This window comes from Penicillium canariense (assembly GCF_028826845.1).
Source record: "Penicillium canariense strain IBT 26290 chromosome Unknown utg000004l_segment0_segment0, whole genome shotgun sequence".
Lineage (NCBI taxonomy): Eukaryota > Fungi > Ascomycota > Eurotiomycetes > Eurotiales > Aspergillaceae > Penicillium > Penicillium canariense.
In genome coordinates, this window is record NW_026622731.1 from 1,675,937 (window position 1) to 1,702,925 (window position 26,989).

The 26,989-nt window shown below is 53.1% G+C and overlaps 11 protein-coding genes across 11 annotated transcripts; 6 read left to right on the forward strand and 5 right to left on the reverse strand.

Moving 5' to 3' along the window:
• Window positions 1-2: 2 nt before the first annotated feature.
• N7482_006941 (putative TFIID and and SAGA complex TAF10 subunit) lies at window positions 3-907 on the reverse strand (the record flags this gene model as incomplete). The annotated part of the gene is made up of 2 exons (XM_056689066.1): window positions 3-440; window positions 596-907. The coding sequence occupies 2 exons, from the start codon at window positions 905-907 to the stop codon at window positions 3-5; spliced, it is 750 nt and encodes a 249-aa protein (XP_056541495.1).
• Window positions 908-1,440: 533 nt separating this feature from the next.
• Window positions 1,441-4,229, reverse strand: N7482_006942 (uncharacterized protein; the record flags this gene model as incomplete). Its single annotated transcript, XM_056689067.1, has 5 exons — window positions 1,441-2,694; window positions 2,748-3,401; window positions 3,460-3,923; window positions 3,963-3,993; window positions 4,071-4,229. 5 exons carry the CDS (start codon window positions 4,227-4,229, stop codon window positions 1,441-1,443), a joined length of 2,562 nt encoding a protein of 853 aa, XP_056541496.1.
• A 1,199-nt stretch (window positions 4,230-5,428) lies between these two features.
• N7482_006943 (uncharacterized protein) lies at window positions 5,429-7,171 on the forward strand (the record flags this gene model as incomplete). The annotated part of the gene is made up of 1 exon (XM_056689068.1): window positions 5,429-7,171. One exon carries the CDS (start codon window positions 5,429-5,431, stop codon window positions 7,169-7,171), a length of 1,743 nt encoding a protein of 580 aa, XP_056541497.1.
• Window positions 7,172-7,858: 687 nt separating this feature from the next.
• On the forward strand, window positions 7,859-10,276 carry N7482_006944 (uncharacterized protein; the record flags this gene model as incomplete). The annotated part of the gene is made up of 4 exons (XM_056689069.1): window positions 7,859-7,877; window positions 7,946-8,260; window positions 8,328-10,035; window positions 10,093-10,276. The coding sequence occupies 4 exons, from the start codon at window positions 7,859-7,861 to the stop codon at window positions 10,274-10,276; spliced, it is 2,226 nt and encodes a 741-aa protein (XP_056541498.1).
• An 851-nt stretch (window positions 10,277-11,127) lies between these two features.
• On the forward strand, window positions 11,128-13,219 carry N7482_006945 (putative serine/threonine protein kinase (Nrc-2); the record flags this gene model as incomplete). Its single annotated transcript, XM_056689070.1, has 4 exons — window positions 11,128-12,001; window positions 12,058-12,231; window positions 12,292-12,417; window positions 12,486-13,219. 4 exons carry the CDS (start codon window positions 11,128-11,130, stop codon window positions 13,217-13,219), a joined length of 1,908 nt encoding a protein of 635 aa, XP_056541499.1.
• Window positions 13,220-14,168: 949 nt separating this feature from the next.
• N7482_006946 (DASH complex subunit DAD3 family protein) lies at window positions 14,169-14,771 on the forward strand (the record flags this gene model as incomplete). The annotated part of the gene is made up of 3 exons (XM_056689071.1): window positions 14,169-14,248; window positions 14,275-14,407; window positions 14,514-14,771. The coding sequence occupies 3 exons, from the start codon at window positions 14,169-14,171 to the stop codon at window positions 14,769-14,771; spliced, it is 471 nt and encodes a 156-aa protein (XP_056541500.1).
• Window positions 14,772-16,158: 1,387 nt separating this feature from the next.
• On the reverse strand, window positions 16,159-17,450 carry N7482_006947 (mitochondrial 37S ribosomal protein uS5m; the record flags this gene model as incomplete). The annotated part of the gene is made up of 2 exons (XM_056689072.1): window positions 16,159-16,376; window positions 16,433-17,450. The coding sequence occupies 2 exons, from the start codon at window positions 17,448-17,450 to the stop codon at window positions 16,159-16,161; spliced, it is 1,236 nt and encodes a 411-aa protein (XP_056541501.1).
• Window positions 17,451-17,843: 393 nt separating this feature from the next.
• Window positions 17,844-19,463, forward strand: N7482_006948 (tRNA (uracil(54)-C(5))-methyltransferase; the record flags this gene model as incomplete). Its single annotated transcript, XM_056689073.1, has 1 exon — window positions 17,844-19,463. One exon carries the CDS (start codon window positions 17,844-17,846, stop codon window positions 19,461-19,463), a length of 1,620 nt encoding a protein of 539 aa, XP_056541502.1.
• A 397-nt stretch (window positions 19,464-19,860) lies between these two features.
• Window positions 19,861-21,403, reverse strand: N7482_006949 (actin-related protein 3; the record flags this gene model as incomplete). Its single annotated transcript, XM_056689074.1, has 4 exons — window positions 19,861-20,760; window positions 20,841-21,202; window positions 21,292-21,314; window positions 21,369-21,403. The coding sequence occupies 4 exons, from the start codon at window positions 21,401-21,403 to the stop codon at window positions 19,861-19,863; spliced, it is 1,320 nt and encodes a 439-aa protein (XP_056541503.1).
• A 775-nt stretch (window positions 21,404-22,178) lies between these two features.
• On the forward strand, window positions 22,179-23,984 carry N7482_006950 (threonine aspartase 1; the record flags this gene model as incomplete). Its single annotated transcript, XM_056689075.1, has 6 exons — window positions 22,179-22,285; window positions 22,352-22,551; window positions 22,609-23,505; window positions 23,568-23,677; window positions 23,732-23,838; window positions 23,909-23,984. The coding sequence occupies 6 exons, from the start codon at window positions 22,179-22,181 to the stop codon at window positions 23,982-23,984; spliced, it is 1,497 nt and encodes a 498-aa protein (XP_056541504.1).
• Window positions 23,985-24,478: 494 nt separating this feature from the next.
• N7482_006951 (TFIIH/NER complex subunit TFB4) lies at window positions 24,479-25,665 on the reverse strand (the record flags this gene model as incomplete). The annotated part of the gene is made up of 2 exons (XM_056689076.1): window positions 24,479-25,563; window positions 25,620-25,665. 2 exons carry the CDS (start codon window positions 25,663-25,665, stop codon window positions 24,479-24,481), a joined length of 1,131 nt encoding a protein of 376 aa, XP_056541505.1.
• Window positions 25,666-26,989: the final 1,324 nt, after the last annotated feature.

Sequence of the window (26,989 nt, forward strand, 5' to 3'; positions counted from 1 at the left end):
CATTACCGGTAGAATTCTCCCCTTTTCACGGTGACGCCGTACTCCGAAACAGCCATGCCGAGATCCTCCATCGTCAGCACTGTTCGTCCTTGACCAGAACCGCCAGAGCCACCACCGCCGAAGCCAGGGCGCTGAATACCCAGGTGCGTGTTGCCCTTATTGCCCTTGCCATCGCCGCCCGCAATACCGCCAGGCGCGGCGCCCGTACCGGCCGGACCACCCACGGCGGTTGTCAGACTGCCCATTGGGTTGTTGGCAGAAGAGCTGTTGGAGGCGCGGATGCGAGCGAACTGATATGAATCGGCAGCGATATCCGAGACGAATTTCTGAGTTGCGAGGGCGAGCAGGCGGGCGAGATGAGGCGGCGTTTGGTTAGGGCCCGTTCCTGGGGGTGGAAGGCCGGCGAGAGTGAGGTAGTGGGCTGTGACCGCGTCGGGGATCTGAAGGAGTCAATTAGTCCGTGGATTCTATCCATAACAGCAGCCAGCTCTTCGTTTTTTGCGGGTATCAACTTCGTTCGAGCCATGGTCTTGGGAGCATAGGGTGGCTGACAACCGGACGAGACGAAAAGAAAGGAGACTCAGGGGCCACCTACGATTGGCGCATAATCATCCATCTTGCCCAGAAACTCGCGCAGACTTGTCTCCTTCTTACTGGGCGTCGACGACGCACCCAGCTGATCCACGTCCGTCGCAAGCGGCCCGGCGCCATCCACGGCGCCCGCGCCAGTCTGCTCGACGTTCATATCGATATCCTGCTCGATGGAAGCATCCAAGTCGGGCTCGGGCTTGATCGCCGAATCTGCAGTGTCCGCCGATGGCTGTGGTGGCGCGGAGGACGATGGCGGAACAGAGGACTGCTCTTGTGACACGTTCGCAGGTTGGGAGGAAGGTTGCGGTTCGGTCATGGTGGGCAAGTCATAGAGGTGTGCCCCTCCCGCCTCGTTGTCTTTGGTCTGAGAATGGGTTGCAGGGACCAGGTATGACAAAGGTCCAATCACTGCGATGGGGGTGAATTGGTCGATTCCGGGGGTGTGAGACTCAATGCAGCTCTGCAGAGCCAGTCACACACGGGCGGAGATGCGTGCACGGGCCAACTGGGCGGAGCCCGGCCTGAGGGTGCTATACTTCAGACATCCGACTACTCTCCGAATCATGACGATTTTGCTGTTTTGATATAGATAGTTCGTTCAAATATTCATTTCAGCTATCGCTATGTACTTGTACAGATCGGATAGGGTCAAATCTCCCCTTTCCCACATAGTGCTTTTGGACTCACAAACCCCGTGTTTGCAAATCACATGGTACAACCCCTAAGACTCCGAGCAAGATGGCGCAGAAGAACGAATGAAAAATGATAAAGCAGGCCTAACTGAACGCCGTCCATATAGATGATATGAGACAAAAATGCGCTGTCAACATTGGGCAGATGGCATCGCATCTACTGGCCCAGTTGCATGTGAGGATCGATGTGATGATCCGGAGTGGGCGGAGGGTGCTGCTGCGGGTACTGGCTGCCGTGGACCTCCTGGCTCAGCGTCTGCATCAGATTCTGTTCTGCAGTCTGGTCGAACATTGATTGAGCATTGGCATCTGGAGGCAGGCTGGGCGAAGCCGACATCTCATGACCTCCAACTGGGGATGCGTGAGCCCCAGCCAGAGCCATCATGCCCTTGATCCCCTCGACGTGCGCCTTATCTTCCTCGCCTTGCTTCTTCTGCCGTTCACGAGCCTCGCGCTTGGCAGCCTGGGCCGGGGCCCGAGTCTTCAGCTCGCCAGTGACGAACTTCAAGTAGTATGGCACCTCGATTCCGCTCTTCAAGAAGAAAAGCTTCAGATTGCGGGCCTTATCCTTGAGCTGGACCTGATTGCGGTCCTTCAAGGCTTCACTGATGGTCCCACCAGGTCCAAACATAGCGAGAATCTGACTCCAGTGGGGTCCCTTCACGCGGTCTAGTCCAGCCATCAGGGCATTCTCCTCCTCAGTGGTCCAAGGGCGGCGTTGGCTGGGCAAACCAGACTTCCGGCTGGTAGGGGAGGACTTCGCAGACGCAGCCATCCGAGCTCGCTCATAGAGGACCTGGGTGGGCTGCGATTGAGAGTAGTGGGGTATCCCCGGCATGTATCCGTGGTTGCCTGGGGACATTCCATTGGCGCGTGCTTGGATGACCTGCGCGGCGTTGGGGTTGTACTGCTGGAAGTTGGCCTGCAGTGGGCTCTGCTGGAATGTCAAGCCTCCAGGAGACTGCTGGTACCCACCAGGCGGGGTGGGGCTATGATGGTACTGCTGCTGCTGGCCGGGCTGGCCGGGTTGCTGTGCGGCAGTATACCCGTGGAGATACTGGTTGTCGGCATGGCCAGTATGCTGGGGCTGTGCTTGAGGGGGCTGTTGATGTTGGTGGGATGGCAGCGAAGGAGCCAGGGATGGCGATGGGCTTGCCTGGGACTGTGACTGTGGTTGTTGGTGCTGATGCTGCATCTGAGATTGTTGCTGGGAACGTCGAAGACCATGACCCTGGAGAGCAATTTGGGCAGCACGAGCAGCACGAGCCACCAGGTCACCATGCATGTTCCGGTCCACTGGCACCTCAACTTGTTGATTGACAGCGAACTGGCCCTGGTGGGTAGTACTGGGAGCTTCCTGTGTATCACCATTGGAGCTGGATGGCTGACGACCCTTGACAGGCTTCTTTCCCTACACGAACTATTAGCACAGGGCTACCTAAGACTGGGATCATGTGAACCAACCTGTTGAGTATTGATGGCGTCGAAGTTCTTGGCAATGTAAGAACTCAGATCACGAAGAAAGTCCTCCCAATGGTACTTGTCAGGGAGCGCCTTCAATGCTTCCTCGTTGTTGATGTCATTGAGAAGGATGTCCCGGCGGGAGGCGAGTCGGTTGACGAAATCAGTTTCGCTGGGGGCCAGCTGCCGGATACCGGGGCGTCTTGCCAGCAGCCGCTGCTCCATATCATCAGGAAATAGCTCGTACAACAGCTGGGTGCGGGTGCGCGACTTGTTATTCATCGCAGCAATGAACGCCTGGGTCTTGAGCTCCAGGTACAAAGCACCCTGGACCTTCAACAAGCGACCACCTTCTGGAACAAAGACGTCCAGGAAGTGCTCATTCAGTTCCGCGAAACCAATTTCCTGAGAGCCAAAGATACTCGACACAAAAGAAGCTAGGTTGGCCTTGCGAATCACGTCGAGCTGAGAAGATTCGGTGATTTCAAGATCGGTAGGCTGCAGGAAGGAGTGCTTGATAGTGTAGACTCTCTTGGTATGGTCAAACAAGGAGCGCATAGTCGCATATGCCTGGCCATTCTCAGAGTCGGGCTCGGATACCATAGCTGTGAGATCTTGATAGCTATTCTTAGACAGGAACGAAAGGATTTGAGTCGACTAGATCAACAACGGTTAGAATGCGCAAGAAAGCATGCGTGATAACGTGCGCCCTTACCAGATTGTCCAGGATGGGCAAACTCTGGATCTTCAAATGAGAGTTGGCTTTCAAAAATGCGTAACCTTTGGCGCCCGGAAAGTCCCCAGACGGAGGAATCTCCTGTGGACCCATCGCCACAGTTTCCTCCTGACGTTCGGTGTGATCCATTATTTCCGAAATGATTGAATTCATGTCTGGATTGGAGTTTGAGGACGCGTCTTGGGCAGTTGTGGCAGCCGCCGAAGGGTCGGATCCGAGATTATCATGAGTACCGTCGGTCGGTGGCAGCGCGTGGGCGGTTCCTTCAGCCAAAGCAGTCGCTAGCTCCTCTTCAAACTTATGACCAGGACCATGCTGGTCAGAGCCTTGGAATTGAGGATCAATGGCGAGGTCATCGTCAGGGACGGAGCCCATCCGGCGCTTTTTTGCTGCGGGAGGAGAACCATGCTCATCCTCGTCTAATAGGTGCGCAGGCTTCTGGTCTGTTGTACGAGCAAAGATAATACGTCAGGAACATGCACTGTAAGTTTGATGGGAGCCGCCAATCCATGGCTGTATTCGAAAAGCTGGTCGCGGGTTGCTGCTGGTAGCGGCAGGATGGACGAGGGGGACTGGATTGGAAAACTCACCAAAGTCGCCTTCATCGTCAGGGAAAGGAGGGAGGCCAGATGCCGCGTCGAAAGACGAGCGCGAGCCTCGAGTTTCGACCATCTGGGGCGCAACAAGGAGGGTAGGGTTGGGCTGTCAACTTCCAAGAGCAGAAATGAGGGCTTAGGGGTAGGGCGCATTTGTAGGGCTTTGCTGGAGGTGAGAATTAGCCCCGGCTGGAGGATTTTTCTGCCGGTAAATCAGGCTGATGATTGGTCAGATATGGTGACCGCCCCACGGGGGAAGTATGAAAGGCTGCATTTATACCCGAGCTCGCATCAGAACTGAAAGATCATACATTGACTTAAAGCGCATTTTCTCATGAGAGAGCAGCCTGCATCTCTTTCTTCAAGCATCTGTCTTGTTGGATGGAATCGTAGCCTCTGCTGGCCGCAGCCTTCACTGCGGGGCGAGAACCAGAGCCCAGTATTGGTGCCTGAGGCGACAATTGTTGCCTGCCCAGGTCTCTAGGTTCCGCTCCAGGCCCATCATCTCTTAGTTTGTACTCAACAAGAGGTATCCAAGGTACCTTTGGTGGAAAAAACTATACTCTATAGAGGTTTCTAAAAAGGATTGAGTATTGAGTACGGATACATGCTTATCGAGTTCCATCTGGCCCCTAGAATTTGGCATGGAGATTGTGGTATAGTTGTGCGCGTCATCGACCTGAACCTTTGGTACTTCCCCTCTTTGTGGGTGTAACCCCCGAACCACACCTGGAGAACGATACTCGAATACGATCCACCAAGTACCCCGTCTAGAAAGGGCCTGCTAGTATGATGACAATGCAACAAAGCTCTCATAGCTGTCCGAATGGATTGCTCGTGCATGTACAAGTACCTGGTCTTCTTCTTAATCTACTGGAAGTTAGCTGAAAACACTCTATACCTGACAGCTGACAGCAGACATCCATAACTGGGAAAGTAGCTTGATAACCGGTCGTAGGCTGACCATTTCCATGGATCCTGCCAAAGATGAAAGCTCGCTCATACGCCGGTGGATCCGGACCCTTAAGCTTAAACCGGCCACAGCTGTCAGACACCGTTTATGCGTCATCTCTTCCTACGCATGGCGAACTTCCGAAAGCAGCCGTTTTCTTAAACAAATTTTCCCTTAGCTCATAGAGCATGCGCCAGGGGTCTAGCCCGTGCATACTACCTACTCTAGGACCCAAGTTGGGAGCTTTTGGGTCCTTTTAATTGCGGGCGGCTCCTGCGGTGTTTCTATATCTTTTATTGCTTCTCACATGAGTCTTCTGACTTGTAGAGTAGCTCACTAGGGCAGACTAAAATCGACGGTACCTCAACGCTTTGCGAGGCTCGATATTTGAGACGCCATCATGTTCACCAGCCGCTACCTCGCCCTTACCGCGTTCTTGCTGCACGCCACCGTGCTTGTCACAGCACAGGACTACACCGAGAAAGTCTGGGGAGTTTTCGCATATACCATCCACGGAGACAGCATCCCCAATGTTCTAGCAGAAGCTCGCCCCAGGTTCTTGTCGGACTATGGAGCTAATCAGCTCGCGGCCGCTGGGGCAGCTTTTCGCGAACGCTACTTGTCCTCGGGTGGAAGCATCAACGTCTCCGAATCCGCAATCCAGTACATCTCGGCGACCGTTCTAGACTCAAAAGATGTCGATGTGTTTGCGACGACTGATCAATTCGTCATTGCCTCGGCTCAAGCGTTCATGCAAGGTCTCTATCCCCCGCTCGGCCAGCCGGGCATGGCACCTTCGGATACCACAGGCAATAGCTCGTCTGATATATCGCCTCTTCATGGATATCAATACCCTCAGATTGTTACGCTCGGTGAAGCCGACCCACAATCTGTCATCTTAGCCGGACAATCAGACTGCAGCATGCACCAAGCCGCCGAAGCGGAGTATCGGGACGGTGACGATGCTCTGGAAATCAAGGAGATAACGAACGCTTTCTATGCAAGACTCTGGCGAGAGGTCCTGTCAGGAGTCTATGCCGAATCATCGGCCACCTATAGTAATGCAGTTGATATCTCCGACTATATTGAGTACGAGGCGGTCCACAACAGTACCGTTCGAAATCAACTCAGTGATGATGAGATGAGGCAGGCACGCTGGTTGGCCGACCAGTATACATACGCTACGAATGGCCAGAGTGATGCTTCTAGCCAATCTACGATTGGCTCTGTGAACCCTATTGCAGGCCAGACTCTCGCGACCAGCCTGCTGCGTGCCTTTGACATGAACATCAATCAGTTTGGCACACGGCAGAAAATGACGCTGCTGTTCGGTAGCGACGAGCCTGCCGTGGCTCTTGCATCCTTGCTTGGCCTACCGACTAAGCAGCAGCCCGATTTCTATTCCCGTCCGGTCCGCGGTGCATCGCTGGTCTTTGAGCTATACAGCTTTGAGAGCGATGAGGTGTATCCCACATACCCGGGCATTGACAACCTATATGTGCGCTTCTTCATGCACAATGGCACAAATGCCACCGAGTTCTCGCCATATTCGCTTTTCGGATACAGTCCGAGCCACGAGTACGTCGCGTACACCGAGTTCCAGAGCGAATTGGAGACGTTTGCTGTGCAGACTACGCAAGAGTGGTGTTTCCGGTGTAATTCAGCGGCCGTCTTCTGTACAGGGGTCCTGGAGAACGATAGATCAGACACGAAGGAGAAGAAAGGAATGGCCCCAGCCGTCGCAGGTGTCATCGGTGCTGTTGTAACGCTTGTGGTCATTGGGCTGCTTGCGATCTTAGGATTCTTCATCTGTGGTATGCGCAAGCGTCAGGGTAGCCTCAAACCAAGGCTTGGAGGGTTCAAGGGAAATAGCAAGCTCGCGAGTGACACAGACGTCACGTTCAGAAGCCCTATCTGGGGCGCTTCCAAGGTCGCGAGCGCAGACCAAAACGAGGACATCGCTGGCGGTATCATCGTGCGCGGTAACGAGCGATTGGGAAGCTGGGAAATGGGCCAGCAGAAGGAGGCTGGAGACGTTGAGTCGACGAGTCAGCGTCACGTCTCGAGGCTGGAGGATGAAAATGAAGACGAATGGCGCATCCACAGTGGCCTCCAACCTGTGAAAGTTCGAGAACGTGTTTGATATCTTGCTTGTCGGATCAATTTTGAGAAGAAGAAGAAGAAGAAGAAGAAGAAGAAGACCCAATGAATCCCTTTTATTCCCTCGTCCTTGATAGGATAGTTCTCATGGTTCTGAGCTGGTCCGTACTTAGATACGATAGGGCGTATACTCGTCACTCGCTTGTTGGGAAGTAGCTGCCTTCCACAACCTGCCGAAAAGCTTCGATTATTCCCGTTGTCCCTCCCTCTCTCTGGTTTCCCCTTCGTCCTTTCCCCGATATCATCCTGAGACCGCCAAGTGCCTGTCTGCCATTTTCAAATTCCCCATCCCCTCATCTGGTATGTTTTTCTCTAGCCTCTGATGACAATGAAGTACACCATCCCAACATTGATGGCTTTGAGCCAGGCCACAGACGTTGTCTGTAACTGGACATCTAACGCCCGAGACTGTAAGAGATCCACCCTCCAGATCTCGCACACGAATATGTGCGTCTGCACTTGTCGGTTGAGCTTGGGCTTGAGTTGTGGCTCAGCTCATGCATCAATTCACTATTGGACTGCATCTATCTGAGCTTCGGATGGTGCACCCGTCCAAATTCCGGGTGATGCATCGATGCGAGGCTCAGATCTTGCATTTATCTTAGCTCAAGCTGGTTCATCCCAGGCACTCTGTACCTTGCACTTTTCACACTTCATACACCTCACTCACATGTGGAAGAAAGCCCCTGGTGTTTGCTGACACTGTGTACAGGCAACGTACTTCGCGCAGGTCAGGGTAAAAGACCGACTCTCATAGAGAATTCTCGAAACACTGCAACTGTCAGCTCGACCGCAGCCCTACACGCAGGCAAGAACAGCCTTCCAAAAGTCAAACCGGATTGTCGATCGAGAAGGACAACCAAACGCAACTTGATCGCCTCCTTCACCCCACAAGACGTGGGGTTTGCTCGCTTTTTGGAAGAACATTCCTCACCGACCCACCAGCGGGTCACAGCTGGAGGCCGTATCGTCCCAATGGGTCGCCCGGCAAGACTATCGCGAATAGTTGACGAGACGCCTGAAAATTCCATGGTTGGGCATACACCCGCTTTGGCAACAGCTTCTGCCACCGGTATTGACCCCAACATGACTGAGAATGCAATGCTTTGAGCAGAATGCAGCGCTAACTGCATTTGAAGATAAGTTTCAGCAAGATGAACCGAGCCGAAACATGACAAAGCCAGGAATGGGTACCGCTGCATCTGCACCTCCTGTACTGGTTTCTTCTTTGAATGTTGATGCAATCCCATTCACTCCCGGTCACGAAACACCCACAATCAATGCAGCGCGCATGAAACTCATAGATTATCGGAACAATGCAGCAGGAAACACAAGTACAATAGATGCCATCAATGCAGCATTCACCGAACCATCAGAACAGGACAGATGGACCCTGATATGGCCACCTCTTCCTGAAGTCCGGACCACAGAGGACGAAGATCAAACATGGGTACAGTTTCGAATGCAGCTTGCGGCACAATTTATCGTGTCACCTGTTCATGTTTCATACACCACCCTCAGCAGAATGGTGAGAGGGAATCCGGCACTGCATTTTCAGCCACGCCAACCTATTCCGGTAGTCTTCGTCGATGCTCAGCTGAAGGATCCGGAAAACTTTGGCCCACAAGGCCAATATTGGACCCTCATCACGAATGCGTTCCGTGTGACCAACGAGGGCCGATTTCCTCTTCATAACTACTACCGCGCCAATCTGGATGCCCTGGTCTGGCTTGTCCAGGACCCCCAAGATGAGTATGAGGCCTTCATCTTGCTTCACGCCACAGAATGGCTGAAATATCATCGTCGGCTGTTCGATCACTTGATCGCGTCGGTGGACCATCGCCGGGCCTGCATGGCCGGGCCCGATCCCAATATCAGAGCTGAGCGGGTGTATTACGTCGACCAGAGGGCCTATGTGAAGGATGTCATTGGGAGGCTTGAAGAGGTGCTGAAGGTTGCACACCGATGCCGAGCCGGTCGTTTCTGGCGCGGTCTAATTTCCTTGGCGTTAGAGGGTGAAGTTTATGAGGACTCAGAACGCAGCGCCGTCCGTTGTGACATAAGCGACAATATAATCCAGGAAGAAGACCAAAACGACATAATCGCTCCGGTGGATTCAGAGGGCATGCATCCGGACGACGACAACATTGCAAAGGGGGGTGACCAAATTGACGAAAGTGCTCAAGAGGGTCTGAAAGGTGAAGACCCAGGAGACGCCATCTCCGTGGACTGTGAAGACGTGGAATCTGAAGACGTGTACTCTGGCAACCATGAAACACAGGGAGATAATCAGCACGTCGCAATCACACAGGGAAGCGTTGCAATTGTCCAAAGGGATTCAGAGAACATCCACCCTGACTATGATGGGCCTATGGGGATCCTCAGTATGGCAGAGGATTTGGCGGATCGACTGATTGACGATGCATCGGTATATTCTAGTGAAATGAATGATGGCCGTGCGAGGATCCACATTGTGCCCAGGTTCATTGGGCACGAAGTTCGTCCCTTGTTTGCTTCGATCACGTTCGAGGAGCGCCTTCAAGATTGGCACGACGGGACGAGTCAGACCCACGCTGTGTCTATCCCCGTAATCAACACCTGGTTCCCTCAGTCTCATCCTACTGAGAACCAGTCTGTACAGACAACGGCTGAGGACGGTGTGAATAGCGGTGCTAACGCCTCGCGGCGTGATGAAGGGGCGCGCAGCGAGAACGAGGTCTCGTCCCAATCAGTGGATGTAAACATCAGGCCCAACAAGGGCAAGCAGGTCGCCCGCGGCGACCCCACTGAGTCATTGGAGCCTATGCTCCGAAGCTTGAACACGCCGAACCCTGTCGAACAGCTGAGGTAGATTTCATAGCAGTTTCCAGACCATCTGAAGAAAAGGCTAACGTGATTTGACAGGGACTTGAGCGTGGTGTCCCACGCTAACGTCGACTCTGGGAAGCCGGCTGGCTTCCCAAAGAAATTGACGATTATGGTCATCGGCCCGGCTACCACCTGGAATGAAATGACCCTCAAGCACGCCTATGCTGACGAGGAGAATGTGTCAAAAGTTAAGGCGGTGCTGGTCCGGCTTCGGGGTTGAAAGGGATGCCAATCGCCTTGGTTTATTACCTTCCTGGACAGAGGTTTCCTTTGCCACGGAGATTCCTTTCGGGACTGTGGTAGGAGATCCGAAGAAATCTGTATAGTGATTGAGGAAGCGAGACCATACCAAACAATATGAACCCATACCCAAATTGGTTATGGACATGCCATGTGGGCCCAGTAGTGAGGCGTCCACGGTCGCTACCGAACGGTTTACCGTCGGAATCCAGCCAACTCAGGAGGATAGCTTATTTAATTGATAATCAGCCGTATGTTAGTTAGTGCCTGGCAAGTATAGAACTGGGGTTTATTTGAATTAAGGGGAGGATATTCTCAGACCACAAATTCCAGAGATACCCCGCCAATATCCTAAACTGCCCCTTATGCCACGGCTAATCACGGTAGTTCTAATAGTCGCTCTGATAGTCGCTCTGATAGCCTCATAGTGGCAGGAATGCGATCGGGGCCTGCCTGACTAAGCTCGGCCTCCACCTCCTTCTCCACTCGCCGTTCCGACCCCCCTTCATCTCTTTCGCCCTCTCCAGCCTGTCCTGACTGTCCTGACTGTCCTGATTGCCCTGCCTCTCTTTCGTCGGATACTACGATGCAGCTCCATTCATGAGCCCCGCTGTCGTGCTTTTTTTCTCCCCATTCTTTTGGGTGGAAAGCCCTCGTTTCTGCACCCTGGTCACTTCCTAATCACGCCGCCTCCCCTCCCCGCGGTTCTATCCCTATCGGCATTTCTGGGCCGCCACCGCCTTTGCCTTCCTTCGTGCAACTTTCCTTAGGAGACCCATTCTCCTCCTCCTAGAAGAGGCCCTAAATTGAACATCCTGAGTCCTTTACGACATGACACAGCTTTTTGCGTCCAGTCCGTCGGCCATGGCAAACAATGAAAAGCGTGGCAACTTTCCCGGCCTCTCGCTGCCGTCCCGAAAACACTCCAACGACTCTGGCCACCTGCCCACCAAGATCAGGAACTTTTTCCGGATCAACAGTTCCAGCAGTCACTCCTCTCCCCATAGCGGAAATCCGGTCAATAATGACCGCGAGCGAGAGAAAGAAAGTCCCGCGAAGAATGAAAAATCCACTTTCCGACAGTCTCGATTTCTCCCTGTTATTGGTCGCAACCGCTCGGCAACCGTCGCAAGCGAGGGCAACCCTCTTGATGATAGTGTTTCGCCTACCGCGACCGCGAATCCCTACTTTGCCCACCAGGGCCAACCCGCATTGCGACATCGGAATGACGGATCTGTCCCCTCATCCCCTCCCGATACCCCCGAGTTGCAGGTCACCGGGGTCTCAGCAGTGGAGCAGGCCGCCACTGCCAACAAGGAGGAACTGGCTCGCAAACTACGCCGTGTGGCGTCAGCCCCCAATGCCCAGGGTCTGTTTGCGAACGATCAGGACGGCCGTTCCCAGACGGCAGATATGGGCAAGGAGCCTTTTGTGGAGGTTCCTGGCCCCGATGGATCGGTGGGCCTTGCCAACTCGATGACCGAACAGGCTTCTGTTCTCACCGTGCCGCTCATTGGTACCAACAACAAAATCGGGGCCAACAATGCCCCCTTCCGTCGAACATATAGCTCAAATTCGATTAAGGTTCGCAACGTGGAGGTGGGACCCGCCAGCTTTGATAAGATTAAGTTGATTGGCAAGGGTGATGTTGGGAAAGTCTATCTTGTTCGCGAGAAGAAGTCGAGCCGCCTCTATGCCATGAAGGGTGAGTTGAATGACGCCATCCCTGCAGATTAAGTGCAAATACTAACATCTCGCCAGTCCTGAGCAAGAAGGAAATGATCAAACGTAACAAGATCAAGCGCGCCCTGGCTGAGCAGGAAATCTTGGCCACAAGTAACCACCCATTTATCGTTACCCTGTACCACTCCTTCCAGTCCGAGGACTACCTCTACCTCTGCATGGAGTACTGTAGTGGTGGTGAATTCTTCCGAAGTGCGTATTTACTCTGCAAGCTAAGGCTACTGGACTTCTGCTGACTGCTTACTCTCACAGCCCTCCAAACCCGACCTGGGAAATGCATCACGGAGGATGCCGCCCGCTTCTATGCTGCCGAGGTTACTGCTGCCCTCGAGTACCTCCACCTAATGGGTTTCATCTACCGTGACCTCAAGCCAGAAAGTATGTCTCTCTTGGTCGATCTACATCCTCCTCGCATTTTTGAATATGTTAATAACGTCAATTCGCAGATATCCTCCTCCACCAATCTGGCCACATCATGCTTTCGGACTTCGATCTTTCCAAGCAGTCTGGCCCGGGTGGTGCTCCCACCATGATTCCCGGGCGAAGTGGCGGAACATCCACTGCGGCTTTGCCCACTATTGATACCAAGTCATGCATTGCCGATTTTCGAACTAATTCGTTCGTGGGAACCGAAGAATACATCGCCCCCGAGGTGATCAAGGGATGTGGTCACACAAGTGCCGTTGATTGGTGGACACTAGGTATTCTTATATATGAGATGCTCTACGGAACCACCCCTTTCAAGGGCAAGAACCGTAACGCAACCTTCGCCAGTATCTTGCGGGACGAGGTGGCATTCCCCGAACACTCGGGTGCACAGCAGACTTCCAATTTATGTAAGTCTTTGATTCGCAAGCTCCTGATCAAGGATGAAACCAAACGTCTTGGTGCTCGTGCCGGTGCCTCCGATGTCAAGACCCACCCCTTCTTCCGCACAACCCAGTGGGCGCTTATCCGCCACATGAAGCCGCCTATGATCCCCCATCAGGGCCGTGCCGGTACCGATACCGTGAACTTCCGCAATGTCAAGGAGAGTGCCAGTGTGGACATTGGTGGCACCAACCCGTCAAAGATGAAGGGAGTTCCAATGGACTCTGGACTGGCCACCCCGACTGGTGAACTGAACGATCCTTTCGAAGAGTTCAACAGCGTGACGCTCCACCACGAAGGGGATATATGAACGTGCTCTATCAGCTAAGCCCAACTTGTACTTTGTTTCTCTTTTTTCATTTCACTCCCGACACACGAGGGAGGCAGCCGCCTGGGCATCGGCTCATTGACGACCATGATGCATGACGACTGCATTTCAATTGTTTCTCATCACTCCATTCATTGCAAGCTGCACATCCGGTGTACGGAGTGTTTAGGGGCCTTCTGGATCAATTTCTGTATGATTCAGCTTTCGACGGATTATTCCTCTTTGTTTTGGCCATCTCACGCGCGCATCTTGCATTTCCCATGATCCACCGGAGGCTCTGAACCACTGCCCGATTACATCATGCGAGTTGTTGCCTATTCTTTCCGCGTATCACTCCTTGTGTCACTATCCAATGCGCTTTTTGCCTCTTTCTTGCCGAAAGCAGCGATATACATCGGTTCACTTTCCTTCTATGCAGCGGGTGGCGTTTATGGTATTTTTATTGTTTCTTCTGGGGCTCGTGACGTTGTTCGAATCAGTTGGCTTTTTTCTTGTTTCTTGCTATTGTGCAATCTGCAAGTGCTCTTTTTTCCACATCTTTTGACCATGGCGCGCTACCATCTATCCACGAAGCTCTGTTCAATTTTGGTCGTTCGATCCCGTGTATGTTTTCGAAGTGAAGCCGCTCTTCCTTGACCTAGGCTTAGTGCCTTTGCTGGAACCAAAAATATGTTTGAATACTATGATTTGCGTCCCATGTATTTTCCATTGACGTACACTAGCTGCTAGGACCACCACTGTGCTGTAGATTGTAGTTCCAAGGAAAGCGCCGATGGTACCTGACGAGCGGGGAACATTTCGCTCAGCAAAAAAAGCATGGGTCCGCCGCCACAACAGACCACCGCGTCAGACTCCACCCCCTCCAAAACCCTCCTATCCTGCTTCCTCCAATCAATCCAATTAGCAACCCATCGCGATCTGATTCTGCAACATGTCCGCCTTCGCAGCCTTCGATGACCCTGACGGCGACTACTCCTACGCCGAGGCCGATCCCGCGACCACCACCCCCCCGTCGGCCCCCCAGAGCAATCAATGAGCTCCGACCCCGAAGCCTCCCGCAGCCGCGGCCGCTCCAACAACCCCCTGCTCGGCGACGATAACCCGCTTGTCTCCGAGCTGGAGCAGGAAGTGCTGGACGAGTACTCCCGGCTGCTGCGCAACATCAACCAGGTGAGCCGAGCCGATCAGCGACCCCGCGCCGCGCCGGAGCAGTGTCGCAGTCCCGTGCCATCCCGTGTTTTACAGGCCACTAACAATCGTGCCTCCTGGCACTTAGCTCTCCGAGAAGATTGGCGATCTCGCCGGATCCCCCGCGTCCATGACCCTCGACGGACTGCGTATGCTCGAGCGGAAGACTGCGACGGTGTGCACATTGCTCAAGGCTAGTGTGTATAGCATTGTGTTACAGCAGCAGATTTGGAATGAGAGTGAGGAGCAACAACAGCAGCAACAGAGTGATCAAGAACAACAGTTCCATGATCAGGAGTATCAACATGGGGAATATGCGGGGGAGGGCGACATGACTTATCAGTGATTGTTATTGCTGGAGCCCCGACGTTGGATTTTTTTTTATTTGCGTTTACATGCTCCGATGTTGGGCTGGGACTTCTCTTTTCTTGTTCTACATATACCCAAGTTCATTTGTTACGGATCGGCGTGTTACTGGAATGGGGATTAGGATTGGTGTTGGGGTGAACACTACAGATCTAGGAATCAAAAATCATTTCATCGCTAAACGAGTCCTTGCCCAATCCTTTTTTTGGATTTTGGGATGAAATACCTGTTGCAAAGGAATCTCCGTCATCTGACTGGACAGGGTGCTTGCAGGTTGGACAAAATGATCTAGATGACGATAGTGCTCAGATAAACGGACATGAGCAGTAGTCAATTCTCAAGCCTTGAAACCACGAAACAGACGTAGGTCATCCAAACAAATCAAATTAAATACGGAGAAGGAGAAGGAATCAGACTGGTTTAAGTAGCCCATAATGGATGAGGGTAAATGTCCTCATCTTATATAAAGCCGTAACATAGCCAACATTTTTTCTCTACAGAATGGAGATCAGACATGTTCTTGTTTTCCTATATAGGGCACATTAGGGGTGGCAGGAGCTGTTGCTGTGTTGTGTATACAGAGACTAGCGTATCTATGGACCGCTAAGCCTGTTGCCCTCGTCATGGTGCAAAGTAACACCTGGACGGTCACACATGGACCTATCCGCCCGTTGTCCTTCTCCCTATGGGTTCCAAGAGCAAACCTGCAGCGAGCATTGGTGTGTTTTTCCGGTCAGATAAAGGACCACTATATATTTCCCTCGGTTGGATGTAGTACGGGAGTAACCACCCCCTCAACCCCGAAGCTAATGTAGCTATGATATTGAAAAGCTGCTTTAACTCATCGCCCCTGCACTCAATCGATTGTTCCTCCATTTTCATCAGGACATGCAAGCGTTGAGCGACCTCGAAACTGAGCTTGGAGCTCTCGAAGCTTATCATATCCTTTGCGCTTTATCCAGGGTGTCATGGTAAGCAAGATCATGTACTACAGCTGTGGTATGAACCCATGTCGCTTCGATCGCGGCATCTCTGGATCAGGTCTTGGATATGCCTACGCTAGTTGTGTCACGAGGGCTTGAGTGTCGAAGATACCCCAGAAGGGTCGGTTTGCTGACCTCTCCTCAACATCGTTATCATGGTGAGACCAGTTGATCATCGCAAACCTGTGTTCATGATTCAATGAAGTCAATATTGGCGCTCGATTGATATGAGAATTGATTGATTGATCCGTTTGAGACATGACCAAAAAAAGTACAGATACAAGTACATGCAAAAGACACGAGGAGAAGAGAAAGGAAAAGACACCCATTATATACACGCCGAGGGAAAATGCACGGCTCGATCAATTGTCAAGGCGCATGTGTCTAGACCTTTCCAGCGTAGTAGACCTTGCGCACATCGACCATCTTCCGCCCACGCGCTCGGGCAACTTCCTCCGGGTCCCGCTGGCTCATGAGTGCCTCATATGCGGCCTTGACGGTATTCATCTGGTTGCGGGAGCGGCCGACCCGGGCAGCGAGGTCGTGGATACCGGCGGCGCGGCACATTTCGTAGATCAGGTACTGGACACGGAGACCAAAGCCTGGTATATTGTTAGCGACTGTTTGTTTTTGGGTAAGAGAGGCTGGCAGAACATACCTGGGGGACGGTGCATCAATTGGAGCTGCACGGCTCCGACCTTGCCGGTTACATCGCCGAAGATGGTGCGGTTCTCATAGCGCGGAATCGGCTGCATGTTGCGGATGGCGCGGTACTGCGATTGGGTCTTTGCGTCGGCAGCTTCGTCGGACTTGCCCTCACCGATCCCCAACAGGCCATTGCCATTGCCGGCGATGGACAGACGATAGGCACGGCGGACCTTGCCTAGACGGGTCTGGTTTACAACCGAGTGCGAAACCAGAGTCTTAAGTTTGAAGTCGCGGATCTGATCCGCAGTGTAGCCCGTAGCGAGGAGAAGGCTCTTCAGAGCATCGGTCATCTCTTCGGCCTTCAGTGATCGTTCCTTCTCACCCTTCTCGGCAGCACTCTTCCGCTCCTCAACGCGGGGCTCGTCAATGGTCTCACCAGGACCGAAGAGATCGGGAACAAGAGCGCTGTGTGGGTTCAACTCGTTCTCCTCCTTGCCGTGTGTCAAGCGCAGCTCGTCCGTAAACCGGACAAAATCCGCAGCTGTAGCATCTTCTGGCATCTCCGCGAAAAAGCGGCCGAAGTCGTTGACGAAGTCGTCCTCGCTCTTGAGCTTGAAGTTGTAGTCTGAGTTCGACTCGGGGGCGCGCACGTGTCGGTCGATACCGGGCTCAATCACCGAGAAGTCATCGACGTAATTGAATTTCAATGGGTCATCGCGCTCGTTCAACTGTTCAGCCAGGTCCTTGGGGTCAATGGCGGCCTCGCCGGCCTTCACAGCCTCCATCTGCGCGGCCGAGTACTCCTTGGCCAGGTAGGCCTTCTCCTCCTCTGTATAAGGCTTGAAATCCTCTGGTTTCGGCCCGGATGCACTTTGGGTCTCAAGGGCCTTGATATTCGGGAACTTGGGTTTCCGGTTCGTCAAGTGCGCCGGCGATGGGTGGAATTGGCGACGGGGGACTCGCGGGCCCTGCGTAGCAGTACGGGAGAAGCTGCAGAACAGACATCTCGCTGGTCGGGCTAAACTCATTGTGAAAGAAGAATTGACTCGTTGACTAGCAATGCCGCTAGCCACGAGCTCTGCAAAGAAAGAGCGATTGAACAAATGACGAGCAAAACGGCGCTGGCAAAGAAACAGCGGAGATGAACTTGGGAGGAATTTCTTCCTCACGGGCGGTCAGAGTCGGGCCAATCAGCGGCTCTGCAGATGCTTTTCTAATAAATTTCCAGAATTTCGGTCTCCCAACTTTCGCGACCTCGTCGCTACTTTCCTTTCTGAATTTACATGTTCGCCGTGCGGCCGTCTGCTTGGCGATTGTCTCATAGCTGGTCTGTTCTTACTCGCCCACTCTTCCGAGCCCAGCCCGTCTCGATCCCCTCCTTCCAGCGCCATTCAACCACTGCGACTACGCCGGCGGCAACAATGCCAAACTATCCAAAGAAGCAGTTTGGCGGCAAGAATCGCAAGAAGGCCAAATTTGACAACAAAAAAAAGAGCAGTGAACACGATGAGGTCCTGCTCACCGACATTGACCAACTCATCAAGCGCAATCGCCCCGAGGAAGACCAGTCCAACGGCGACAATGGCACCCCGGCTTCCACTCTCCCGGAGCCTTTCACTGAAATCGATGTGACGGTATCAGACCTTTCCTCGACAGGAGACGGTCTTGCCCTCTCCGAGAACAAAGACCATGTATATGTTGTGCCCTTCACAGTCCCCGGAGACAAGGTGCGCGTGAAAGTCATCAGACATTGTCCCGCTCAGTCTTACAGTGTGACCGACTTTCTCAGCGTGATTGAGCCAGGACCGAAGCGAAATGATGAGCTCATTAAATGCGGCTATTTTGCAAAGTGTTCTGGGTGTCAATTGCAGATGATGTCGTACGAGGACCAGCTGGCGCATAAGCGGCGCATTGTGGAGAAGGCCTATGCCAATTTCTCTGGCTTGATCCCGGAATTGGTTCCAACTATTGGCGAAACCTTCCCTTCGCCTCTGCAATTTGGATATCGCACAAAGCTCACGCCACACTTCGCACAGGGCAGCGGAAGGAAGAAGGCGAATGCCGATCAAGGAGAACCGCAGGAGGTCACAGTGCCGCCAATCGGCTTTACCTTCAAGAATCGGAGAACGGATATGGATATCGAGGATTGTCCCCTGGGGACAGACATCGTGCGACGTGGGCTCAAGAGTGAACGGAAACGCGTTGCTGAGAACATCCGCTCCTATAAGAGGGGTGCAACTCTTTTGATGCGGGAATCTACCTCCCGCATTGCCAAGGATGCAGCGGGAGCCGAGTCTGATGTCAAAGACAAGAACGGGCTCACGTCAACCGCTGGCGCCGACACTGGCGACGTTATTCGCACCGATCGCGGGGATTATATCGAGGAAAAGCGCTGTATCACCGACAATAACGCTACCTCCATCGAGTATGTGGACGACTTCATCTTCAGCAATAAAGCCGGCGCCTTCTTCCAGAACAACAACTCCATTCTCTCCGGATTTACCGAGTTCATCCGTTCTCACGCTCTTCCTCCTGGCAATGATCAAGATCCTAAGCCCATCAAGTATCTCCTCGACGCCTACTCGGGCTCTGGCCTGTTCACAATCACGCTCTCAACGATCTTCAAGTCCAGTCTCGGTGTTGATGTCGCCAATGACTCAATCACCTCTGCTCGTGAAAACGCCAAGGCTAATAATCTGCCGAACACGGGCTTTGCCGCTGCGGATGCAGCAGTCCTTTTCAAGGATGTACCTTACCCGCCTGACCAGACTCTGCTTGTCATTGATCCGCCTCGCAAGGGCTGTTCGGAGGACTTCCTTCAACAGCTTCTTGAGTTCAAGCCTCGTCGCGTAGTTTACGTGAGTTGCAATGTTCACACCCAGGCTCGGGATGTGGCGGTCATGGTGCAAGGCGATGAGAAGCAAGACGTGCGATATGAGATTGAGAGCATTCGCGGATTCGATTTCTTCCCTCAAACAGGGCATGTCGAAGGCGTGGCTATCCTGAACCGCACTTCTTTCCCTAAGAAGGACTCGGCGTAATGCCGAAGAATGGATATAATGCTGTTTTGATTCAGGATCACGGGATTGTTGCTGGATATATTTCATGTCTGATACTGCATACTCTTCATGGCGTTGAGTTTGGGGGCAATTTCTAAAAAAATGAGCATGGGGCGAAGAAGATTTTGGCATTTTTTTAATACGCTTCTGATAATATCAAAGACTCAAGAACCCATCCCCCTCTATCTACTCGGGATCCAGATGTAGCAAGCTGAGGACCCAGCGCCAAGCCACCCGCTTTGGATTCAAAAAAGAAACGAGGAAAAAGCACCAAGGAAAGGAGGGAAAAGAAAAGAGATGAAAACTAACGGACTATGAACAAGAGCGTCCAGCTACACCGGCTGCCAAAGGACATGAACAAAGGACGATGATACCCACCCTACGAGCTTCCAGGACCGCCGAGCAGTGCGAACCTCCGCACAATGCTGGGACCAATTTCGTCGTACTCGGCCTTGGTGTGGCAGTAGCTCCGGAATTCGGGTGTCTGACCCAGCAGGCTGCCTCCGAACCACGGACCGTGCCGCTGGCGCTTGTGTGTAACGACGGCGACATCCAGACCACCACTGCGAGCACCGCCGCTGCGGGCTTCGGATGCACGAATGCGAGCATCCACCAGATGGCGGATGTCACGCTGTAGACGACGGCCAAAGTCCTTGTACAGGGTGGAACCGCCGGACAGCACAATATTCTTATAGAGACCACGTCGTACGTCAATGGGCGAGGACTGAATAACGCCATCGACGACGTTGGGAAGCGGGGTCAGGAAGTCTGACGAGTAGATTTCGGGGTTGAAGAAGATCTCGGGGGCGAGGAAACGCTCGTAGCCGACGTCGATGGACACGCTGCGTCCGTTCGGCGCGGTCACGGTGTGTTTCAAGAAGCGGTCGGGCTCGCGGTCGTAGCGCGCAAATTCCTTAACAATATCCGGGCTCACGTAGCAGTACTCCTCCTTCACCTTCTCGGCGGTCTTCAAGCTGCTGTCCGGCTCACCGCGGTCACGCAGCAAGCTCTGCACGAAATATGTAATGTCGCGGCCGGCAATGGGAATGCTCTTGATAGACGATCCAATAACGTAACCTTCGGCCACGGGAATAACGTGGGTGACCCCGTCACCAGAATCAATCACAGTACCAGTCAGTGATCGGTCCGTAACCTTTGAGGACGTCCATGATGCAGCGAGGGCGAGCACGGCTTGCACAGCAATGTAAAGACCAGCGCAGTTGAAGGATTCGAACATAATCTCAGCGGTATTTTCACGGTTCTCAGGCGGGTTGAGTGGCTATATCCCATCCACGTTAGCGGGCTTTCCTTTGTGTATTGGCAGTGTGCGGGGAAAGCACAGATAAAGCAGTGTCTTACCGGTTCGGTCAAGAGGAAGTAGTGGTCTTCAGGCTCGACACGGAGGTACTTGAAAATCGAGTTTGACCAGAATCGCTCCATGTAGTCCCAGTTCTCAATCTGTCCATGGCGGATGGGGTAGTTGACGCCATAACCCGGACCGTTGCCCGCAGCCAGAGCCTCATCACCGATGAAGAAGTCCAAATCCTCCGTGCCGCGCTTCGCAGACAGGTGTGAACTAGCACCGCCACTGCCACCCAGAAAAGACGGCTTGTTCGCAACGGCAGGCCGCGAACCGGCGGAGCTTCCAGCGCTTCCCGCACCGGCCTTGGTTGCAATTGCAGTCGGGAAGACGAAGGAGGGAGAATCGTTACCGGCAAATCCTGTTATTGAAGAGAAAAATATCGTCAGTTGGGTGATTCAGGTCCCGATCCTAAGATCGAGATCGCAGACTCCAGCATGAGGCACCTACCAAGCTTGGAGTAACCAGTACCGCTAGAGGGAGTGCGGTCAGCATGGGGTCAATTCCGGCATGGCAGCGCGACTTACTTGTCCATGACAACGGCTGGTGTTTGGGACGCCATGGCGGATAATGGGGCTCAGTGCCAATCCGGTCACAAAGAGGAATGGGCCTGGTGCTTCAGAAGGGGGGAATGAGGTCAACCGTGGCGGAGCTCAGGCAGACAAGGCGGGGAGTTGCTTACTTAAGCGAGGGTCACGTCGACATCATGTGCCGGGCATCAGAATGGATTGATTGGGTTCGGAATGAACTAGATGCATGAAAATGCAATCATCGATCACTCTCTTCATATGAAAGTATATGCCTTACGCTCATTTGGTGCGGTGGTATTGATACGGATAGACGGGATGAAAATGGAAGGGACGAAAGGCAGCATACGGATGTAAATCGGGAAGGTTCCTGGAGCGCGCCCTGGATATTGTGTATTGTGAGCTCACCGGCTCTGAATACTCTTCCTGTCACCCGATTTCCTATCATTCTTTCATAAGAAGTGTTCTGCCGTGCATCGCTGTTATTCTTCCCCTGCATCTGTATCTTCCGTCGCTAGCAAAGCTCTAGTCGTCGGTTATCTTCTCTCACTTCAACTCCGGTCTCCGGAACTGCGTTGGCTCTGCACTACTGTTTCCAGATCGACCATAAACAAAAGCACAACACGTTTGTCTCTCGGTCAAACTAACCTTCCTCGGTGCATCCAGCCTGAGTTTCGATTCCTTCATTTCCCTTTTTTTGCCGAAAGCGTCCCAACTCTCGTAGCCGTCTGATCCATCGGACGGCTCGAGGCTCTACTGACTCGACTTCTGGCACGTTCTGGACACTGAACCCTTCACTGCGCCGAGAAAATGGGAAAAGACAAGCAGAAGGAAGACCTCTGTGCCATTTTTGTGCATGGGGGCGCCGGCTACCACTCCCGCGAGAATGAGTCCAAGCACCTCGAGGCCTGCCAACAGTATGTATTCCTATATCTCTCCGCCTTTCCTATAAGGACCTGGATCTGAACTGATCTTGGAACCAGGGCAGCCAAAGCGGGCATGACCTTTTTGCGCAATGGTGGCACCGCGGTTGATGCCGTGGAAGTGGCCCTCATGGTGCTGGAGGATGCACCGATCACGAACGCCGGCTACGGTAGCAACCTGAACGTCAAGGGCATAGTCGAGGGCGATGCATCGATTGTGGACCATCTTGGTCGCAGCGGCGCCTGTGGAGCCGTGCCCAGTAAGATCTGTTACTCGCACAATTCGCCGGTTGGCTTTAACTGACTTGATTACGCAGCTGTCAAGAACCCAATCATGCTAGCTCGGAAGATCTATGATCAAGCTCACAAATCCCCGGGGATGTCTCGTGTCCCTCCGAACCTCCTTGTTGGAGAAGGAGCCGCCGACTTTGCATGGAACAATGGGGTGATTCTCGTTCCGGACGAGGCTCTGATTACGCCCGCTTCGAAGGCTCGTTATGACGCCTGGTGTAAAGAGATCGCCGAATGGGAGGCTGAGAACCCAAAGGATCCCGAACAGGGACCTGTAAATGCTTGGCTTCGTCGTCCGTTGACTCCCATTTCGACTCGCATTGCCCAAATGGACATGGCTGCGCAGGCCGAAATCAAAGAAGAAATGCCCACCATCGGTGGATTCAGCAGCGACTTTGATGACCCCGCTCAGCTAAAGAATGGAAAATCGATGGATGGTCCACCTTTGAAGGGGTATTGTGCTCCCGCATCACCGCGGACTTCCACGTCTAGCATAAATGCTTCGATGAGCATGGGTCGATCTGCGCCCGCTGGAGGCTCAGGATCGTCTCTACCCACAAAGGGGCCGGAAGAGGGCAAAGATTTGATCACAGATACCGTGGGCGCCATTGCGGTGGACATGTTCGGGAACATCGCTGCGGGATCTTCGTCAGGCGGTATCGGTATGAAGCATCGAGGCAGAGTGGGACCCGCGGCGTTGATTGGTATCGGCACCCATGTCATGCCAATCGATCCAACTGATCCTGAAGAAACTTCTGTGGCCGCTGTCACCTCTGGAACTGGTGAACACATTGCATCGACCTTCGCCGCAAGTACCTGCTCCAGCCGTGTCTATTACAGCCAGCGGATGGATCATGCCGGCAGCTTCAACAACGTGACCGAGGAAGAGGCCATTAGCGCAATGATCACCAAGGAGTTCACTGGTAAGAACTCCTCATTCGTGACATTGTGTTGTCGAGATTAGATATATACTGACTGTTTCCAGGGCATCCCGCAGTGAGCAACAGCGAGATCTCCGGCTCGATTGGAATCATGTGTGTCAAGAAGAATGTGGACGGCATCGTTCTCTACTTTGCTCACAACACTGAGTCTTTCGTGAGTTTCCTCGAAAATACCAGTCTTTGATATCGCACTAAACGTCCATTACAGGCTATCGCCTCGATGAGCAACTACCAGAGCTCTCCCTCTTGCCTGATGTCTCGCAACGTCCGCCGGGGTCCTGTAGCCCAGGGAGCGACCAAGTTTCGACCCAAAGAGTAGGTGACATCTAGTCTGAAGTTTCATGCTTGATGGCTGGTTCTGATTCTGATTTCTTTATCTGGTCAGATCGAAGGACAAGGCAAAGGACGATGAAAGGGACACGGACAAGAAGAAAAAGCGAAAGGCAGACCGGGTCTCCTAATTTGCGTGGATATCAACTCATCAAGCATGCCTGATGGGTCTGGTCTATGAGATACTCTGGCGTGCATCGACTGCATTTCAATGCTTTGGTATGTCTATCCATTGCCCCTTTTCGTCAGCATAGTGATTCCGTTTTGTGACTTGGCCCCTCAGCATTTTCTGCGCTTTCTTCCTGCATAGCGACAAGGGTTGAAATTCTTTCGGTGGTCTTTGCCCTGCACATGGTCTGCACGTTTTGATATTTTTCCCCTCTACAAGCAGAAAAAAATCCCGGCTGGGCGACCCGAGTGTTTGTGTCAAGTTTATGAGCTTTGAGCGTTACCTCTTTTTTTTTGGCCTTTAATTTCCTCAGGTAGATAGGCCAGAAAATTCATTTAATCTGCCTGGTAATATTCTTATCATATTGCAGTGTATGTCTAACTTCTCGAGTCCAGCGAGAATGACAGCTAGATAACGTCGTTTCTGTTTTTGATTCTAAATAGATCCGATTCCTTATCATGGGCCAGGAGTCGGCGTCCCTCTTGACATTGGTGTCCCAACCGCCGAAGCCCCATTGGCTCGCTTCTTCTTTTTCTTCTTTCTCTGGATGAGAGCCGGCCTGGAGCCGTAGTTGCCCACGTCTAGAGGAGTTCCACAAGTCAAGCACTCGTTCCCGGGAGGTGGCTCGCAGAAAATACTCAAGCAGATAGAGCAGACGTAGCCAATATCCACAACACGCCGATGGCAGAAGCAAGCCGCCCGGAAATCCACATCTATTCGCGTAGGAAGCACTAGGTGCCTCCGTGAACGCTGATCTGGCAAGAATGCCATCATCAGATACTGCAGCAGCCCGCGCGGCTCAGAGAGAGCCATGTACACGCCCTTGGTGGCGTCGCAGGCCTGCTGCAAGAAGACCGCATCACCACTGAGCTTACACACATCGATGGGGATGTGCAGTCGCTGGCAAGCAAATATGCTGTTCATGACGGGTATGTACTGATGGGCCGAGTTGCTGGACCCGCTGACCGAGACGATCAGGATCCGACTTTGAAGGCGCTCATCCTCGTCCGATGCAGAGTATCGACTGGGCCCGGTCCCTGTTGCCCCTGTGCCTTCAGCTGCGGCGTCATCCAGACTCGCACCGCCGTGCTCCTCCGCCCACGCGATGGTGCGCCGGTTGATATTACTCAGTGCTAGAGTCAGAGCACCTGCAAGCATTGAAGTGTTACCGCGGAGGTCCGCGCTGTGTGTAGAATCCATGAGTTCCTTCAATTTCCGCGTCACTTGCTCCTCCACCATGCGGAATGGGCGGTATTTGTTCGTCTGAGATGCCGCTCCTCCATCTCCGTTCATCGAGACGTCCCCATCGCGATCTGATGACTCCTGTGACGTCGCGTCATTGTGGACTGGGTATAACCATGCTGCTTTCTGGCTGTGGGAGGCGACAACGGCAACCTCGTTTGCATAGTTGCACGCAAGGTGCGCATTGATGAAAACGAGAATATTTGCGACGGCTTTTGCGAGTGGGAGAGAGTCTTCGAGGGCCGCCCAGGCGTGTGGGTTCGTATCGATGATGACAGTGAGAAGAGACGGAGAAAGCTCTGGACATTTCATCAGACGATAACTTAGGTGAGAGCCAGCAACAAGAAAAACAGACCTGTCGCTCCTAGCTCATAATGCTCAGAGGCATCGATGGAATTCATGGTGCTAGGAGGGTCGGTGAAAGCGAAGGTTCATGATGAGGTGCCCAAGGCCTGGGGTGATCCGATGAGAATCCAAGCCAGGAAGGAGGATCGTATCTGCCGCTTGATGAACCCTCGACTGGGGATCCTAGAAACTGGACGAGCTGAAGCAGCACCGCAGCACAAAGAACCAGCTCCGCGATAAGGCAAGTCACGGGATGATAACGAATATCTGATCTATAAACCCGGGGTATTCTTTTTCGCTTTCCGGTGGTGCTGGCAGTCCGGCTTCTATGTTGGAATATCCCGTAAATAATGTGAATGAAATGAAATCAGAACTAGGTATGCAAATGGAATGGCTCGCCCGTGGCTTGCTTTGTCGGAACCAGAACCGCCGGGTAGGTGGTGGCCATTGGTAGTGTCCACTGTTCGTGGATAGCGAGATACCTCTGTTCCGCAGACACTTATCAGGAAGGCCGTGATCATGGAACCTGTTGAATCTTTCGACCCTCCGGGTGCTGCTGATCGGTCACACATGACCCATAAGCTAGTTCTTTTGTTTCCCCGAGCCTCTAGAATCTACCGGAGCTTCTACCGATGATCTCGGGGAGCTAGGATAGTGTGTACTCCGTATGCAGAAGAATGGGTTTAAGGACTGCACTATGCTGCGGGTCTCCTCAAATAGAAAGCAGACAGCCAGACCGACTTGTCCCACATGCTCGGTCTTCGCGGACTTCGGGGCTTTGTACAGCGTTTACCTCATCCTGAAGGGATGCAGAATCTCACGCCCCCTTTTGGCACATCCCTTGGCCTATTGATCGGTTGGTTTCATACCGGACAAAGCATCCATTTTGGACCGGACGAGGCTTCCTGCAGCGTCGCGTCCAAAGCGACTCCCAGCGAAAGCAAGACTGGCGGTTATCAGCAACGTGATGGCATTGGCCGCTGTGGTTGGTCTTATCAGGGCGATTGATAATGGACTTTCGTGACCGAAATGGCGTAACAATACCGCGCGGGCAGTACGAATATGCCGGGCACTCGTCGCAGAAAGTACCGTCGTGAGAGCCGGGTAGTGGGGGGAACGGCACGCCGGTATCTGGCGGTAATCGCAATACCGTATGGACCGTCTACAACCGTATACTTCTGCACGCCCAGGCCAAGGTGGGCCAAGAGAAGATAATTCGAAGATCACCGCCGAGAGCCTCTACGACTCCGATGGTCTTGCTTTTTCCTCTCTCCAGTCGACGTGGCTCTCACTTCTCAGAACCTGCTGCTCGGTGGATCTGATAAATCCGCGGCCTCCCACTTATCTCTCTCCTTCCTCCGCCTCTCCGCCTCTCCGCCG